The sequence below is a fragment of the Adiantum capillus-veneris genome, chromosome 27, assembly GCF_014529385.1.
Source record: "Adiantum capillus-veneris isolate H3 chromosome 27, ASM1452938v2, whole genome shotgun sequence".
Classification (NCBI taxonomy): Eukaryota; Viridiplantae; Streptophyta; class Polypodiopsida; order Polypodiales; family Pteridaceae; genus Adiantum; species Adiantum capillus-veneris.
The window spans coordinates 64,085,401-64,100,123 of NC_140957.1; the positions used below are offsets into that span (position 1 = coordinate 64,085,401).

The following is a 14,723-nucleotide window of genomic DNA, read 5'->3' on the forward strand; positions in this document are numbered from 1 at the left end:
TGAAAGGGGGTTGATTTTATCCACTTGGGGGTACCCTTTTAGCACCTTTGACGAGCTTCCGACACCTTAGCACTTCACTCTCTCTCCACACTTTGAAAGTTCTTGATATCATATTGAGCTGGGCACTATGATAGGAAACATATCTAGAGCTCATGGCCTAGTACTCCCTAGATGCACCCTCCTATCTCTTACACGGACAGAGATCACCGGACTCATACGTTAGGATTGAATTCAGCTAGATACCATGAGCACATGGATACAGCCGACACTAGAGCTGGGCACAAAGATGACTTTCTATAGAGAACATATTCTCCAATTGACGGAAGATGGCTTTGTGACGGGACTTGGATACATGGATACACACTTATCTCATGGGCGGTGTCAGATGGAAATACAGGGAAAGAGCTTGTACATTGACAACAATGTGGGTGAGTTGATGTATGCCGATAGAAGATCAACAAACAAGCATGATGGGATTGTTCATCAGTTGAGTCCTTGAGGCATGTAAGTATGAGAGTTGAACCGTCAAGAGGCCACCAATTTGTGAATCTAGGTCATTACATCATTGGACTGAATGCTATTGGCTACAACCATAGCAAGGGTTTGCTGGAAATTGCACATTTTCCAAAGCAGACCGTTTTTCCTTTTCCACATAGTACTCAAAACTGATGAGCTCCTGCGCCTCGACAGCCACCATGACCAGACATTGCAAAAAGCCTTGTTAAGCCAAGAGCATCCTTGCATCATCCAAGTAGGGCATCTTTGGTAATAAATGTGCTCCAAGAGATGGCATCAGCAATTAGCAGCATCATATGCAACACATGCAAGTTGCCACATTTGCCATACCCATTAGCAAGCACCATATGCAACACATGGTTGCCACATTCGGCATATGACATGTCAAAGACAACTTTATGCCTATGAGCCTAGCTGACAAAGTTATCTCACCCATGTAAAGTTCTTGGAGCAATGCCACATGGCTTAAAGGTGCTTAATGCAAAAGTCAGCCATATTTGGCAATATGTCTGGCAGTCAATGCGTTCCAAGCTAAGACAGCATTTCAACATTGTTGAAAATCAGTCTCATTGATCTTATCCAGCAGCAAATGCACGCAAAGAGGTAAAAATTCCAGCCACATCTAACTATATATATGCCAACTGAAGCACAACAAGGAAGACATGTCTCCCCTCTTATATATTTCAATTAGTAGGAAAGTAGAGGTAAGGTTTTAAGACTAACCTCATGTTTTGACACATCATTCAAAACTTTCAATATAAGCAGCTCCACAAACTCATGAGATGTCTGAAGCAAAGTATTGTAGAGTGCAAAGGATCTCTCAACATCACTCTAAAGTAGGATTAGCTTCCCTTTGTCTACTACGCTTATGTCGGGAGAGTTGGCATCACCTGCTATATAGAATATTGTTGAATGAATGCATAGTGCTACACCATCACATTAGATCTTGCCATGGCCAAACGTGAACACGCACATAAGTTGAGCTAGATTCAGGCTTGTAATGCTAAATCGATTTCCGTTGCACAACAAACTCAAATCTTGCGGCTGGACTTACAAACAAATTAAGTTTAAATGTTACAACTAAGAATTGCACGCACCTAGACTTGGCAAACAAACAGAGACTAATACAAAATAACTGCATCGCGATAAATAATAGTGCGTTACAAAAAATTCTCAAATCAAGGTTTCCTTCTTTCTAGCCTAGCTACAAATGCCACATCAACATGATGCCGATGTGGTAATGATGAAAATACATAATACATTAAGAGGAGATTGTTGTGGGGGGGGGGGGATACCTGATGGTCCAAAGAGAGAGAGGGCCAGAGGGACCTGGAACCTGCACATGCACACACACATTGCAGGTCATGAACACTGGGGGTGAGGTGGGGTAGGGTGGGGTGGGACACTTGCTCGTTCGGCCTAGCTCGATGCTCAATCGCCGCTGCTGTGAATGAAGATTCTTGCGAGCAGGTTTGAAAGGCGCGAGGGAGTATTTTCTGAATGTGCCTCGCATGAGAGACGCCATGGCAGTGTGCAACCGTCGATACAAGCGTCACTCATTTCCGTCGCTTAAGCAAGGCTAAGTCACAGTGTTGTTTATACAGTTGTTTCCTTTATACAACGTCGATTATGCAAGGCGACCTATTGTTTATGCAACGACCCATTTTTTAAAAAAGAATCTTCTCGTTTATACGAGATATGCCTCGCCTATCTGACACATTCTTCACATCGGTTAAACGATGTTTGTGAATTATTAGCCCCTCGCAAGCCCCCCTATGGCTAGTAGTGCTAAGAGCTTGGTTTCAGTAGGACAACTTGATGATCTTGGATATACTACGGTGTTTTGCAATGGTTCCTGGATTATCAAAAAAGGAAACTTGGTCATACTCAAAGGTCAAATAATTTGGCTCATTGTACTATTTGTATGTCTCTAGTGTGCAAGAGCATTCTATCTATGTAGCTGAGTTGCCTTCTATTGAGTTGTGGCATAGCTCGCTTGGTCACTAGCACCCATAATCTTGAAGATTTATTCGCAGTTCACAAGTGATCTTCAATGAATCAAAGATGCATAGACAACATGTGAAAGAGTTTGAGTATCACAAAGTGAGATTCGAGGACGTAGCCTCAAGTCTAGTGACACAAGCAGCTCAATCTACTAGCGATGTACCTACCACTAGTAGTGCTCCTGAGAGTGCCAGTGATGCTCTTGAGAGGGGAAAGTCCAACAGTTAGGTAGTGAGAAGATCTATGCAAGTCCTTTGTGCCCCCCTAATAAGTGATTTCAACCTAGATTACACTATCAATTGGTTACTGAGTATGGAGAGCACGAGATGGAAGATAGCGTGAAGTGTGAGCAGGCAATGCAATCTGAGTATAATTTGATTATGGCTAATGAAACTTGGGAATTGACAAAGTTGCCAGAGGGAAAACAAGCCTTGCCTTGCAAATGGGTGTATAAGAAGAATTACATGACATAAGATCCCAAGCCTAAGTACAAGGCTAGATTGGATGCTAAGGATTTCTAGCAAAAGAAAGGCGTGGATTTTCATGAGATTGTCTCTCCAGTACTCAAGATGACCACATTGCATCTTATGCTTGGGCTAATAGCCATTGAGGACATGGAGCTTGTCCAAATGAACGTGAAGATGGCTTTCCTTCACAAGGATCTTGATGAGCATGTCTACATGAAGCAACCAGAGGGTTTTGAAGTCAAACCTGGGTCCATGCCAACTGGTCGGACACCTATCACACTAAATGTACTAACCATATCTATTCTTTGATCATATAGAACAATAAGGAATAGTGAGACAATTTTGAATCCTCATTGAGACTACCACCCACATCGTGCTCGTGTATGTTCTTCTTCTCCCTCGCGCTCTTGACACGCATGCACTCTTCACCACTAGGTAATGATAAGCATACATATCCTGCTCCTACAATGTCAAACGTCAAACCATCAACCAAGTGCACATGACCAAATCTCCCACTAGAGAAAGCACTAAACCACACACGATGTGGTGTGATGTGAAAAATTGTATCCTCATCTAGGAACCAATGGAAAGAAGTTCGACCTCTCGAAAGCATGTAAGCAACAGAAACACTAGAGGTAAATGTGACATATCATCATTGGTATACAAATCCACCACTGTAGCATGTGTCGAAACCATCTCTATATCTTGCATATATCACTATGCTACCTCATACATCAAAAGAAAAGATGCATAATGTGGTCATGAAGGGGTTTAAGAATGAAAAACTAAAATTTATCAAGGAAGAGAAGTCTTTTCATTCATAGTGAAGTGTGTGTTTAAAGCTACAAATTTATTAAGGAAGAGAGGTCTTTTAATTCATGGTGAAGTGTGTGTGTGGAGGGATCTTATAAATACCTCTTGAATGCAAGTGCTATGTGAATTTTTGAAAGGTGAAGCCCTTTGTGGTTTTTCTAACCCACTAAACATGCCAATCCAATGAACTTGGAAGTTGACTCTAGCTTAGAGTGCAAAAACTATCTACACACACCACTACATTGGTGGTTTTTTTTGAGAGATGCATGGTGAGAGAATTGCAAGCTCAACCATGCCTACTTCTAGACCTACTCAAATACTTTGCCTACTCTTTCCTACTTGTGTAATGATCAATCCGCCAAATGCTCAATAAACCTCTCTCAATGTGCAACATAAAGTGAAGCTACTTCAAGGAAGCAATGTATGTGCACTAATGATTAAAAAAGTGTGCCGCCTACCCCATTCCTACCATTATGCACAAATTAGAGCACAACCATTCAATCAAGAAGCACGACACAATAATTAAGCACTCAAATAAATAAACAAATTTGATTAGCTACTTTAAATACACTTGCACAAGCAAAGAGATCATTGTGCATGAGTCTGGGTGCTCCAGGTAGCATGTGCAAGGGAATGAGGGTTGCTTTGAGGCTTGGGTGAGTCCGAGCATGGAAGATCCGATGTCAAAGGAGACGAGATCTACAACACATACGCCCAACGCAAGGCCTTGCGCTCTACGTGTTGGAAAAACTCTAGTTGTTCGTCAATTTTGCAGCACTTGGGGGTGGGGGGAGTGGACTCCCGCCTTTCATTCCATCATGGCTTCACGCTGTTGGTCCAAAGCTACTCCATTTCACGTGTCGGTTGGAGAAAAGTTGACTATGCACGCTATGCTCGCAACCGATCAACGTGGGACTGAGAGGGCAAGTTTATTTACAGTGCATGATAATCAAAGCACTCCATGTCTTGTAAGCGCAAGGTGGGATGTAGCTCTGAGATTTAGCGAAGCTTCAAGTCTGTGCAAAACCTACCTAAAATGTTCATTATGCCTCGCATGACCACAACATAAGGGTGGTTTCACACATACTGGGGTTAACCTGTGATGCCAAGCATCAACAACATTGTCGTTGCCTATTAAATGGAGCTCAGCGTGAACACTTAGGGCGCATTTGCAATGAAAGCACATGCAACATTTTGCTGATGCTATTGGGTTTTGGCTGCTTGTGTGAAAACAAAGCTTTGTAAGCTAGCTCTGCCAAAAACGGTAGAGTTGGTTGGAGCAAGGCTTCGTTTAGCTGGGAAACGACAAGAGAATTCTCGATGCTCAGGCTACTTAATGGCAAGGAGACACTTCCACTGTCGTCAGCTTTATCCCCATCCTCTTCTCGTGCGAATCTGCCTTTAGACATTTTTCGAAGGCAGGGGTAGAACTATGCCTTTTAGAAGTGTTGAACTGCCCGTGAGAAACTTCTCCAAAGGAAAAAATATTCTTCATTTGCGAGATTTGAATGCATTGTCCCCGAGTCTGTTGGCCTGTTCTGTTTCAAAATTTAAACGTGGGGGTCGTGAGCCCGCCTATTCTTGTCTTGTCTTCTCTCTTCTGCTTTTAACGTTGCCTTGTTTGAATGAGTTCGTTTTCCTCCTCTACCTTTCTGTGTGATTCACGCAGCCTCCATAGCTAAGAATAGGCGCTTCTGTGCAAGATAAAACACACACACACACACACACACACACACACACACAGTCTCTCTCTCTCTCTCTCTCTCTCTCTCTCTCTCTCTCTCTCTCTCTCTGGGGCTTCATGAGCTTTATAAAGGCTTCTGCCCTTGGCTCTTCTGCTTCCTGAGAGATGCTTCGAATCATCGTGAGTGTTTTAGTCGCCTTTGTGGGCTTCTCCTTCGGCCACTCCATTCCTAAATGGATGGAAAGCAAGAGCAAATCCTGCATCGGAGCTCAGAGTCCTTCCGCATTGCATCATCATCGGCCGCCCAAACCCTCCTTCCGTCGCAAATCGCTCCGGAAAATGAAGTTTGGCTCGCAGAAATCAGGCAAAGTCAGTGGAGAGGGGCATGAATCTCTGCACAAGTTGTGTCATGGCAATGATGATGATGCAGATATCAAAGGCAGCAATTCTGTGCAAAGTGTGCCTCTCTATGGACATGATAGGCTCGCCAAAGAGCCTAAGAAGCTTAAGTTTGGATGTAGGAGGCTGCAAAAGGACAAATCAAAGACTATGGGCTCTCATGATGTGCTCGATTTTGCTGTAGACGTGCCACCTTGCTCTGCAACTATGCTTCATCCTGAGTGCAAAATCTCCGAACCTGATGCACATGCCAACCCCAAACATGGATGTCATCAACCACAAGCAACATCACCCGATCAAAAAATTAGCAGGCATGAATTGTGTCAGATATCCTCTTCACAATTGAATGCTATGCATGTCTTTCAACAAGAAGCTCAGGCAAATGAGGCATCACAAAATGACTCGGAGTCTATTGCCTGCAAAAGCTCATCCTGTGGCTCGCCCTTAAAGGAAAAGGGACAGATGAAGCAGTGGAAGATGAAGCTGATGAGTTTAAGGAGCAAGGCCATGGCCAGTGAGAAGGTTTGGTATGAGAAATTCGATAATGAGACCTGTGGAGGGAAGCTGTTGGCGGTATCAGGGACGGGACCGACGACGGCAATGAAGGAAACATCAAAGGGCAAAGAGAATGAGAGTCCACATGAAATTAGAGCTAAGAAGAGGGACTTCTTCTGGTCAAGATCCTCCTCAAAGGTTGGCCTTCTTGTTGAAAGCCCCACATCAGCTTTTGAAAGGTAAGGTGAGAATTTTGTTTTTGTTTGTTGTTCTCTTTTCACAATGGAAAATGTTCAGTCTAGCTTTGAAGGTGTATCCATGGATCCTCAATGTCAAGTCTATATGCAAGTATGTACATACATGCATATAACTCATCGAATTACATCCTTGTATATATACATATCTATATGTATGTATGTGTGCATATATGTATGCAAATGTGTATGTTTATTTGTATAAGTATATGTATGTATTCATGCATGCACCTTTATTTCGTAGAATCCATTCGAATTTCCATCTTGCCAAAAACATTTTTCTAATCGAAGAAAATAATGACACACTTCAAACTCTTCCGGTTTTTAAGTCCAAAGTTGAATCATTTGTTGATTTTTCCACTAAAACTTGTAAATTTCAAGCATTTGTTGATATTTACACAAACAATTTTGCCGGTTTTCTTAAAGGCAAGCTCAAAACCTAGCCAAGATTTTGCAATTTTAGCCATTAAAAATGCAATAAACTTTGTTTTTTTTTTCGAACATTGAAATTTTCCATGGAAAAAGGCAATTCCTTGCTTTGACATTTGCTTGTGGAGTTTTTTCTTTTCTCTTTTCACAGATAAAAGTCGATCTCAAGAAGGGTCAAGGATGGCAATGTTGGTGCTTCCAACCTTCGGAAAACAAGATGCCCTATCCATTTTCGTTTTGTTGAGCCATTGCGAGTAATTACTCTCTTTAATTGTAAATATTATATTATTATTACTACACGAATGTAAGAGAAACATCAAGAGTTGATTTTTGATAAATTATTGTTTTTTTAAAAAATAAAAAATTTGGTTAACCTAGCAACATCTTTTCGAACGATCAATGGAAAAAATTCCACCAAGCAGGGGTGTTGGGGCCCCCGGGGGCGGGGGGGGGGGGGGGGGATATTTCAAATTGGATCTCATGTAAATTTAATTTTCTCCTTTTTTTTTCTTTTTGGCTAGAAATTTTTGTGGTTTTTACCTCAAAGCCAAACCCACTCATACACTCTTTGGCTCCTCAAGTTGCACTCACATATCTTGGTTTGTCGTGTAAATTTCGTAGCTGGAGTCTGGAATCAACATGTAATTTCATTGGACCTTAATTTCTAAGATCAAAATTTGGGCATTCTAGTTTCACATTTTATATTAGCATTAGATTTTGGCATAAACCCTAGTTCTATCATTAGTTTGACGATTTTTAGTTTTATTTTTGCAAAAAGATATTTGGTGGCTGTAGAATTTTTGTGGCATTCATAGAGTGATAATGAAATTTTTATAAAAAATTGCACTAAAACTCTAAAACTTTACAACTTCCTTCAAGGCAAGCTTAAAATTAGGTCGCTTACAATCATGTAAAAGGTAAACCTAATGGCTTCAAAATAAATATTTTTACTGCTTACATAGTTACATAGTGAGGACATTCTAAAGAGAAGAAAACACTTAAGGAAAATGAAGCAAAGAAAATCACAAATGTATTAATGTGCACTCGGCAATCTCTTTTTATATGTATTTCTTTAAGCGTGATCCCTATGGATCAACCCTTGTGACATGTGGGTGTGGGTCTTGATGCAATCTTGTAAAACTAGTTCATGTTGCTAAAAGAAAAGCATGTCTTTTTGAACATTGCTTTGTTCTTTATGGTCACGAGGGATAGTAATAAATTGATGCTTGGCTTTGTAACCAATAAGATAAGATGTATAGAGTCTGGGTTGCAAGGGAATTGTGGTTGGTGGGTAGTTGGCATAGAGTGGGTTTACCTAGTGGTATATGTGGTGCATCTTTGTACTTTGCGCATTGGCTTCTTTTAGCCTTGACGTACGGGCATTGAGGGCCAGGATGAGGTGTGTATTCATTGTGAGTTTGTTCTTTATGGTCACAAAGGATAGTTGTAATAAATTGATGTTTGGCTTTGCAACCAAGAAGACGAGCTTGTGCGACTTGCTTATGGCAGGTCTTGCTCGCTCTTACCAACAGGCAAATCCTGTACAACTTCTCAAGCTCTCATGAGCACACATAGAAGCACTCACATTATATTGCTCTCATGTCTTTGTCTTTTGAATATCTCTATGTATGCATGTGTGTTTATGTATATGCAAGTATGTGTGTGTATACTTAGTTAGGTGTATATATGTATATGCAAGTATGTGTGTGTATACTTAGTTAGGTGTATATATGTATATACATGTGCATGTGTATATGTATGTGTGTATCTTTATTGATTTTTCCTCAACACACATCAAATTCTCTCTATCTCTCCCTTGTCATTCCTAACCATCCCCACCTCTCCCTCTCTCTCTCTCTCTCTCTCTCTCTCTCTCTCTCTCTCAATTTTTTGTTAACACGTGAACAATAAAATTTTGGTTAGATTTTGAGCTTGCCTTTAAGAAATCCCATAAAGCTCTCCAAAACTGATACACCCTTCAAATTTTAACTTAAAACCTGGGATAGTTTTTTTTTAAAATTTGGGCAAGCCTTGTTGCTTGTACTTTCAAAATGTATAGCCAAGAGCAATAATATCAAACAATATTAATACATTCACAAGGTTGTGTTGCCATACTTTAATGCAAGTTTCACTATAACAGGGTTTGAGCATTACAAGTAATGATCCCTTAGCCACCCCAAAGTTGATGTTGGTGAAGCTGTGAACCTATCCCTTTTGGGGAGAGAGAGAGAGAGAGAGAGAGAGAGAGACACTTAAGTGAGTAATGAGATCAAAGGTTGCCATCTCATATGGATTATTGTGATTTTGTTGCTCATTTGCACTTGTTTTTGGTTATCACAATATGGGTAGACGGTGCAATTTAGTATCTCTTGCTAATTCCAAGTTTGCCCAATTAGACCCATGCACCATTATCTATGTTTGTTAAGGTTGGGTAATAGGTAACTATAGAAGTTGATTATGCATGGATGTGCTTACTGGCCAAAATCTACTTAACCATAGAGCAAATCCATTGCAACATTAGCTTGGCCTTTATATAGACCATTGTTTAGAAAGCGAGAGAAAATGTTCTATAGAATGTTGTCTATAACATTAAGAAAAATATGAACCCTCTAGGGGTCCTTTGGGATTAAGGTTAATTAGAGGCTAGTCAATGAGAAGAGGGTGGTGGACATACTCTATGCCCTAAAAAATGTAAGGGGACAAAATAGTCTTACACTTTTTAAATGGGTTCTTACCTAGTGAGATGGTGGGGTGGGTGGGCGGGCCATATGGAACCTCCAACTTCTTTTCTTTTTGATTCGGTTCTGAAAAAATCCCAAAACTTTGAAAATTTTTAAAATTTCAAAACTCAAATTTTATCTTTTGAAAATTTTTCTAAAACTATTTTATGGTCAAAAAAGCATTTTTTGATCTCAAAAAGTCAAAACGTGTATCCAAAAACCCTAAAATTTAAAATTTTAAAAAAATCTTTTTTTGTTATTCAAAGCTCTCCCAAAAGTAGTTATTAGGCAAAAAGTGATTTTCTCTGTAGAACCTCTTTTTCAACCCTTCCTTGGTTGCAACCATCACACTTATCCTCTATTCCAACACTCTCTCTTTACACCATCTCCATTGTTGCAGCAAGGAAGCTCCTCTCTCTTCCCCTACCACCTTTCATTGCCACACCAAGCAAGGGTTATCCACCTTCTCCCAGTGTCACACCAAGCGAGGGTTGTCCACCTTCTCCTCTCATTGCCACAAGGGTTAACCACTTTCTCATATCACTTTATTTCACCTACATTGTAGCAACAAGCAAGGTTCTTCTCCTCCTACTTTGCTTTGCTCAACCATGGCCAACTCTACTTCGCAAAGGTGGCCAAAGGATGAGGTCACAGCACTTGCATGCTACAACACTAGAGGTGTAGATGATGAGTGGGTGCCACAAGAGTTCACCAAAGGTGCTTGGGTATACATGCAACTATCTGGTGTTGGCCCTCATCATGTGCAGAATCGTGCAAACTTGGATCTTCATTGGAAAGGAAAGCTCCTTGGCTTCAAGAATCGCAAAGACAAGGAGATCGTAGCCATTGTGCAACATGTTTTCTCAGTGTCAACCATGCACTTGTAACAACCATCTCGATTTTCAACACATTGTAAGTACATGTTTTGAGAATACAAAGCTAGGTGTGAAATCACAGTGTAATGTTATTATGGATTTATACTTAACATTTGTCATGCATTTATAGTCATATTTTCATCCACGTTGGTGGAGGAGCAGCCACTACATAGTCTCTCCGGCACATTCAATGCTATACATGCGGATATTGGAGCAATAATGTGTCCACATCTTTGTCCAACCAAATTGGTTCAAAGAAGGATTTTCTTCTATTCTCATTCCTATATTGTCTCTACTTCTACACAAGCATTTGGAACGTTTGAACCCATCAAAGTAACTTTCTTATTAAGTATGGAGTAGCTGGTCCTAGATTTGTGGTTGGTAGCATCTTTCAAGCAAAAGATGATAATGGATGTCCAAAACTCTTTGAAATACTCTAAAGCTTCTAGGTTTGTGGGCTTGAGTTGGTGTTTGCCTATTCATTGTTTTGTGCACATTTTTAAAGAGTTTGGATTTGTGGAGACTATCACAATGCTTGTATGTAAAGATATGCATTACGAGGAATTAGGAAGGCTTTTAGAAGTGGATTGGGGTTTTGTGGAGGGTATGCACAACGGGGACCGGCACCGTTGTAAGGTTGGAGCTTCAGGTATTGGAATGTGCTATTTGAAATCCCGCACCTCCTTGTACATACGATTTCACTATGATCGTTGGATGTGCAAGCTTGGAGTGTGGACTCCCTTACAAAGTGTAGACGACGCTATTGCAAGATTTGACATTGCAGTGAAGATGCCCAACGATGCTTTGGAGGCAGTCCAAGTGAACAAGCATTGGACTCTCAGTGATGTTCGAGAATATTTGGTTATTATGGGTTTTGAGGCCCTTCAACAAGCACAACTTCGTTTACAAGGTCACAAGGTGAGAATCCTTCCACCACATTTTCAATACATCATGGTTTGTCGATCATTAGATGCTTATTGTAATGAATGTCCGCAGATTGGGAAGAGAATGGAAGACAAATTGAAGATCGAGGAGGATTGGGGGATAGATGGAGCTATGCTATTGATCTTATAACTTTGTAACTCTTGCAATTTTCATATTGATCCCTGCTGTAATCAACATGATTTGCTTCGGCAAATCATGTCTTTGAATATAATTTTTTGCATTGGGATGAGAAATCATTTTTTGGTGAAAGTGCCTTTTTTTAATGTCTTAAAAAAAGGGTCCATTATAAAAGGGGGGCCACCTAACTCATTCACTATTTTCACTTTTTGCAACTCTTGAGCTCCTCCACTCTTTATCCACACCCCAGGCTAGACATGGATGCTGCCACAGCCTCTGCATCTGCACCCACATCCACCCCTTAGTCACGCTTCATCCTCTTCCTCGAGGACACCAAATACAAAGGGAAGTTGGACCTCCACACCTTTTTTACTTGTCTTCTTGACCTTGACGCCACAGTTGTCCTTCACATGGATGCATTTGAGGAGATTTTTGCGTTCATGGAGGAGCACATCATAAAATATTCTGTATCTATCTCCCCACATGTAGGGATCTGGGTGCCTTGCGATCTTTTGCGCTATATAGACAAAGGTGATCGCCCATTCTCCAAGCGGTTGCAACGATTCCAAGAAATTGCAACCGATGCAAGCCATTACTTGGACGAGCAAGCCCCTGGGGTGTCAGTGCTCAAGAAGCGCAAGTTAGGGGTGGAGTACCTTTCTTGGCTCGCAACATTTATCTTCTTGGTGAGCGAGGAACTTGATTTGGAGGAGCTCCGCTTACCACACCTTCAAGTTGGGTACTTTATCAAGGACACCAAGGAGCCGCAGGTTATCCCCATGAACCCTGCAACGGAAGGAAAAGCACACCGGCTCGAGTATCCTAGGGGTCTTGAGGAAGTGGTTGAGGAATCCATAGTTGCGGCTGGCTCTAGTGACACTCCAGTGTCACTACCACTGACGGATGTGGCAATCCCAGAGGTAGAAATCAGCCGCTTCTCCTCAGTGTTAGTGGATGGGGAGGAGTATGTGTTCCTGCATGATTTGGAAAAAGCATTTGGCCTGCGCATGGATGAATGCTTGAGCGTGCTATGCAACAGCAGCAAATGTCCCTTAGACAATACGCCAGATGTCCTAGAAAGCAAGCTCTTGCCAGATGGGGACTCTGTTGCTGACACTATTGCAGTTGTATGTGCGGAGGTCTTGGCAACAGAGCAGTTGTACGTGGCTGATGAAGATTTCCAAGCCACGCAAGCCAAGAGTTGAGGCTGCTAGGATGCCTATGTCATTATGCAACCTCCCATCTGATGATCCAAAGCTTGTATCTGTGGTGCATGGGAGCATTGACTTGGATGCAAAGGGCAACAGGGAGGAGGACGACAAGGAGCAGGAGGTAAACTGTATCTTAATTTTCATGTTACTATTTTATCCTTCATTGTCTTTTTTCTCAACCTTCATCGGTTTATGACAGGATGTTGTGGAGGTTGATGATTTTGCTGCAAGGACGGGCTTTGGACCTCAAGCTTCCCTTGCGCATTACCTAGGACAACTCCCCCCTGGCGATGTGGCCATTATCCATAATGAATTTACTCCCCAAGCCTATTTTATGACTTGGTCGTCAAAAGCTTTGAGCAAGTTTTTGTGTTTGAGCACCATTGCTCAAACTGCGCATCAAGTGTTCCTAGTGCGTAGATCCCTTGTATGCACAGCGTTTGGCACTGGCTTTCGTGGTAAAGTGCTTGCCCAGATGGGGATACATGCTTCCATTGGCTCAACTGACCCAAATGCCATAGCGCAGTCCCTCTTGACTGGGGAGTTGCCTTACGTGCAAAATAGGCGCCAGGAAATGGTCAAAAAAATGATGAACTCTTCAGATACATGATGTAAAATCACCGTGCAGGAAGGAATAAAAAATATTTGAAATTGTCTCTCTATATTGCAAATTCTTTTGAATCTGATTTGTCAATCTTGAAAATTGTTTCAATTGGTGATATGAATTGTTTTTTGATTGGTGACTTTGTTATTTCAAATTTTGTATGTAATTGCAGTCAATTTCAGTCTATTTGTGCTTTTTAAGTACCCTAGGGGGTAGATTGACTTATAAGGGGCAAAAAAATCTCTGTCCACAAGGGCGCGCAAATGGCCCATCCATAAGTTTTGGATGGGCCATTTGCGTGCCCTTGTGGCCAGGCATTTTTTTGCCCCTTATAAGCCAATCTACCCCCTAGGGTACTTAAAAAGCACAAATATACCGCAATGGATTGGTTCTGCATCATTCATTTAAATGCACCCTTTTTATGGCAATTCCAGCATATGTTCAGACTCAAGGACACTAGAAAAGCTGAAATCAATTATGAAATGAATTTTCTAGCACACTATCACCTGCTTTAGCTCTACGTAGTACACCCCTCCACCAAAAAGTCTAATTACGTTGGACATTTAAAAAATCCAAATTAATGTTGCATAGACACTTGGTTTCACAATATGTTATTTGTTTTGATATCCTATAAGGAATTCAAAGCTTGAAATGACCAAAAAAAGGTGTCCACAAGGATCCATGTAAAATATTGATACAAAACCAATAGGTTTTAGTAAATTTGTGCATTTTAAGTACCCTTGGGGGTAGATAAGCCTAAAAGGGGCAGAAAAAGGCCTCGCCACAAGGGCGCGCAAATAGCCCATCCATCAGTTTTGGATGGGCCATTTGCGCGCCCTTGTGGCCAGGCATTTTTTTGCCCCTTATAAGCTAATCTACCCCCTAGGGTACTTAAAAAGCACTAATATACTGCAATGGATTGGTTTTGCATCATTCATTTAAATGCACCCTTTTTATGGCAATTCCAGCATATGTTCAGACTCAAGAACACTAGAAAAGCTGAAATCAATTATGAAATGAATTTTTCAGCACACTATCACCTGCTTTAGCTTTACCTAGTACACCCCTCCACCAAAAAGTCCAATTACATTGGACATTTGAAAAATCCAAATTAATGTTGCATAGACACTTGGTTTCACAATATGTTATTTGTTTTGATATCCTATAAGGAATTCAAAGCTTGAAATGAC

At 41.1% G+C, this 14,723-nt stretch overlaps 1 protein-coding gene across 2 annotated transcripts; it reads left to right on the forward strand.

Moving 5' to 3' along the window:
* Positions 1-5,382: 5,382 nt before the first annotated feature.
* LOC147422101 (uncharacterized) lies at positions 5,383-11,798 on the forward strand. Of its 2 annotated transcripts, XR_015186828.1 has the most exons (3): positions 5,383-6,617; positions 10,182-11,574; positions 11,653-11,798. XR_015186828.1 is itself a non-coding variant. In XM_086503443.1 (2 exons), exons 1-2 carry the CDS (start codon positions 5,650-5,652, stop codon positions 7,214-7,216), a joined length of 972 nt encoding a protein of 323 aa, XP_086359569.1. In that variant the 5' UTR covers positions 5,388-5,649; the 3' UTR covers positions 7,217-7,438. The 2 variants fall into 2 exon arrangements, 1 of the variants encoding a protein (XP_086359569.1); XM_086503443.1 differs by lacking the exons at positions 10,182-11,574; positions 11,653-11,798 and adding an exon at positions 7,213-7,438 and having other exon boundaries at positions 5,388-6,617.
* Positions 11,799-14,723: the final 2,925 nt, after the last annotated feature.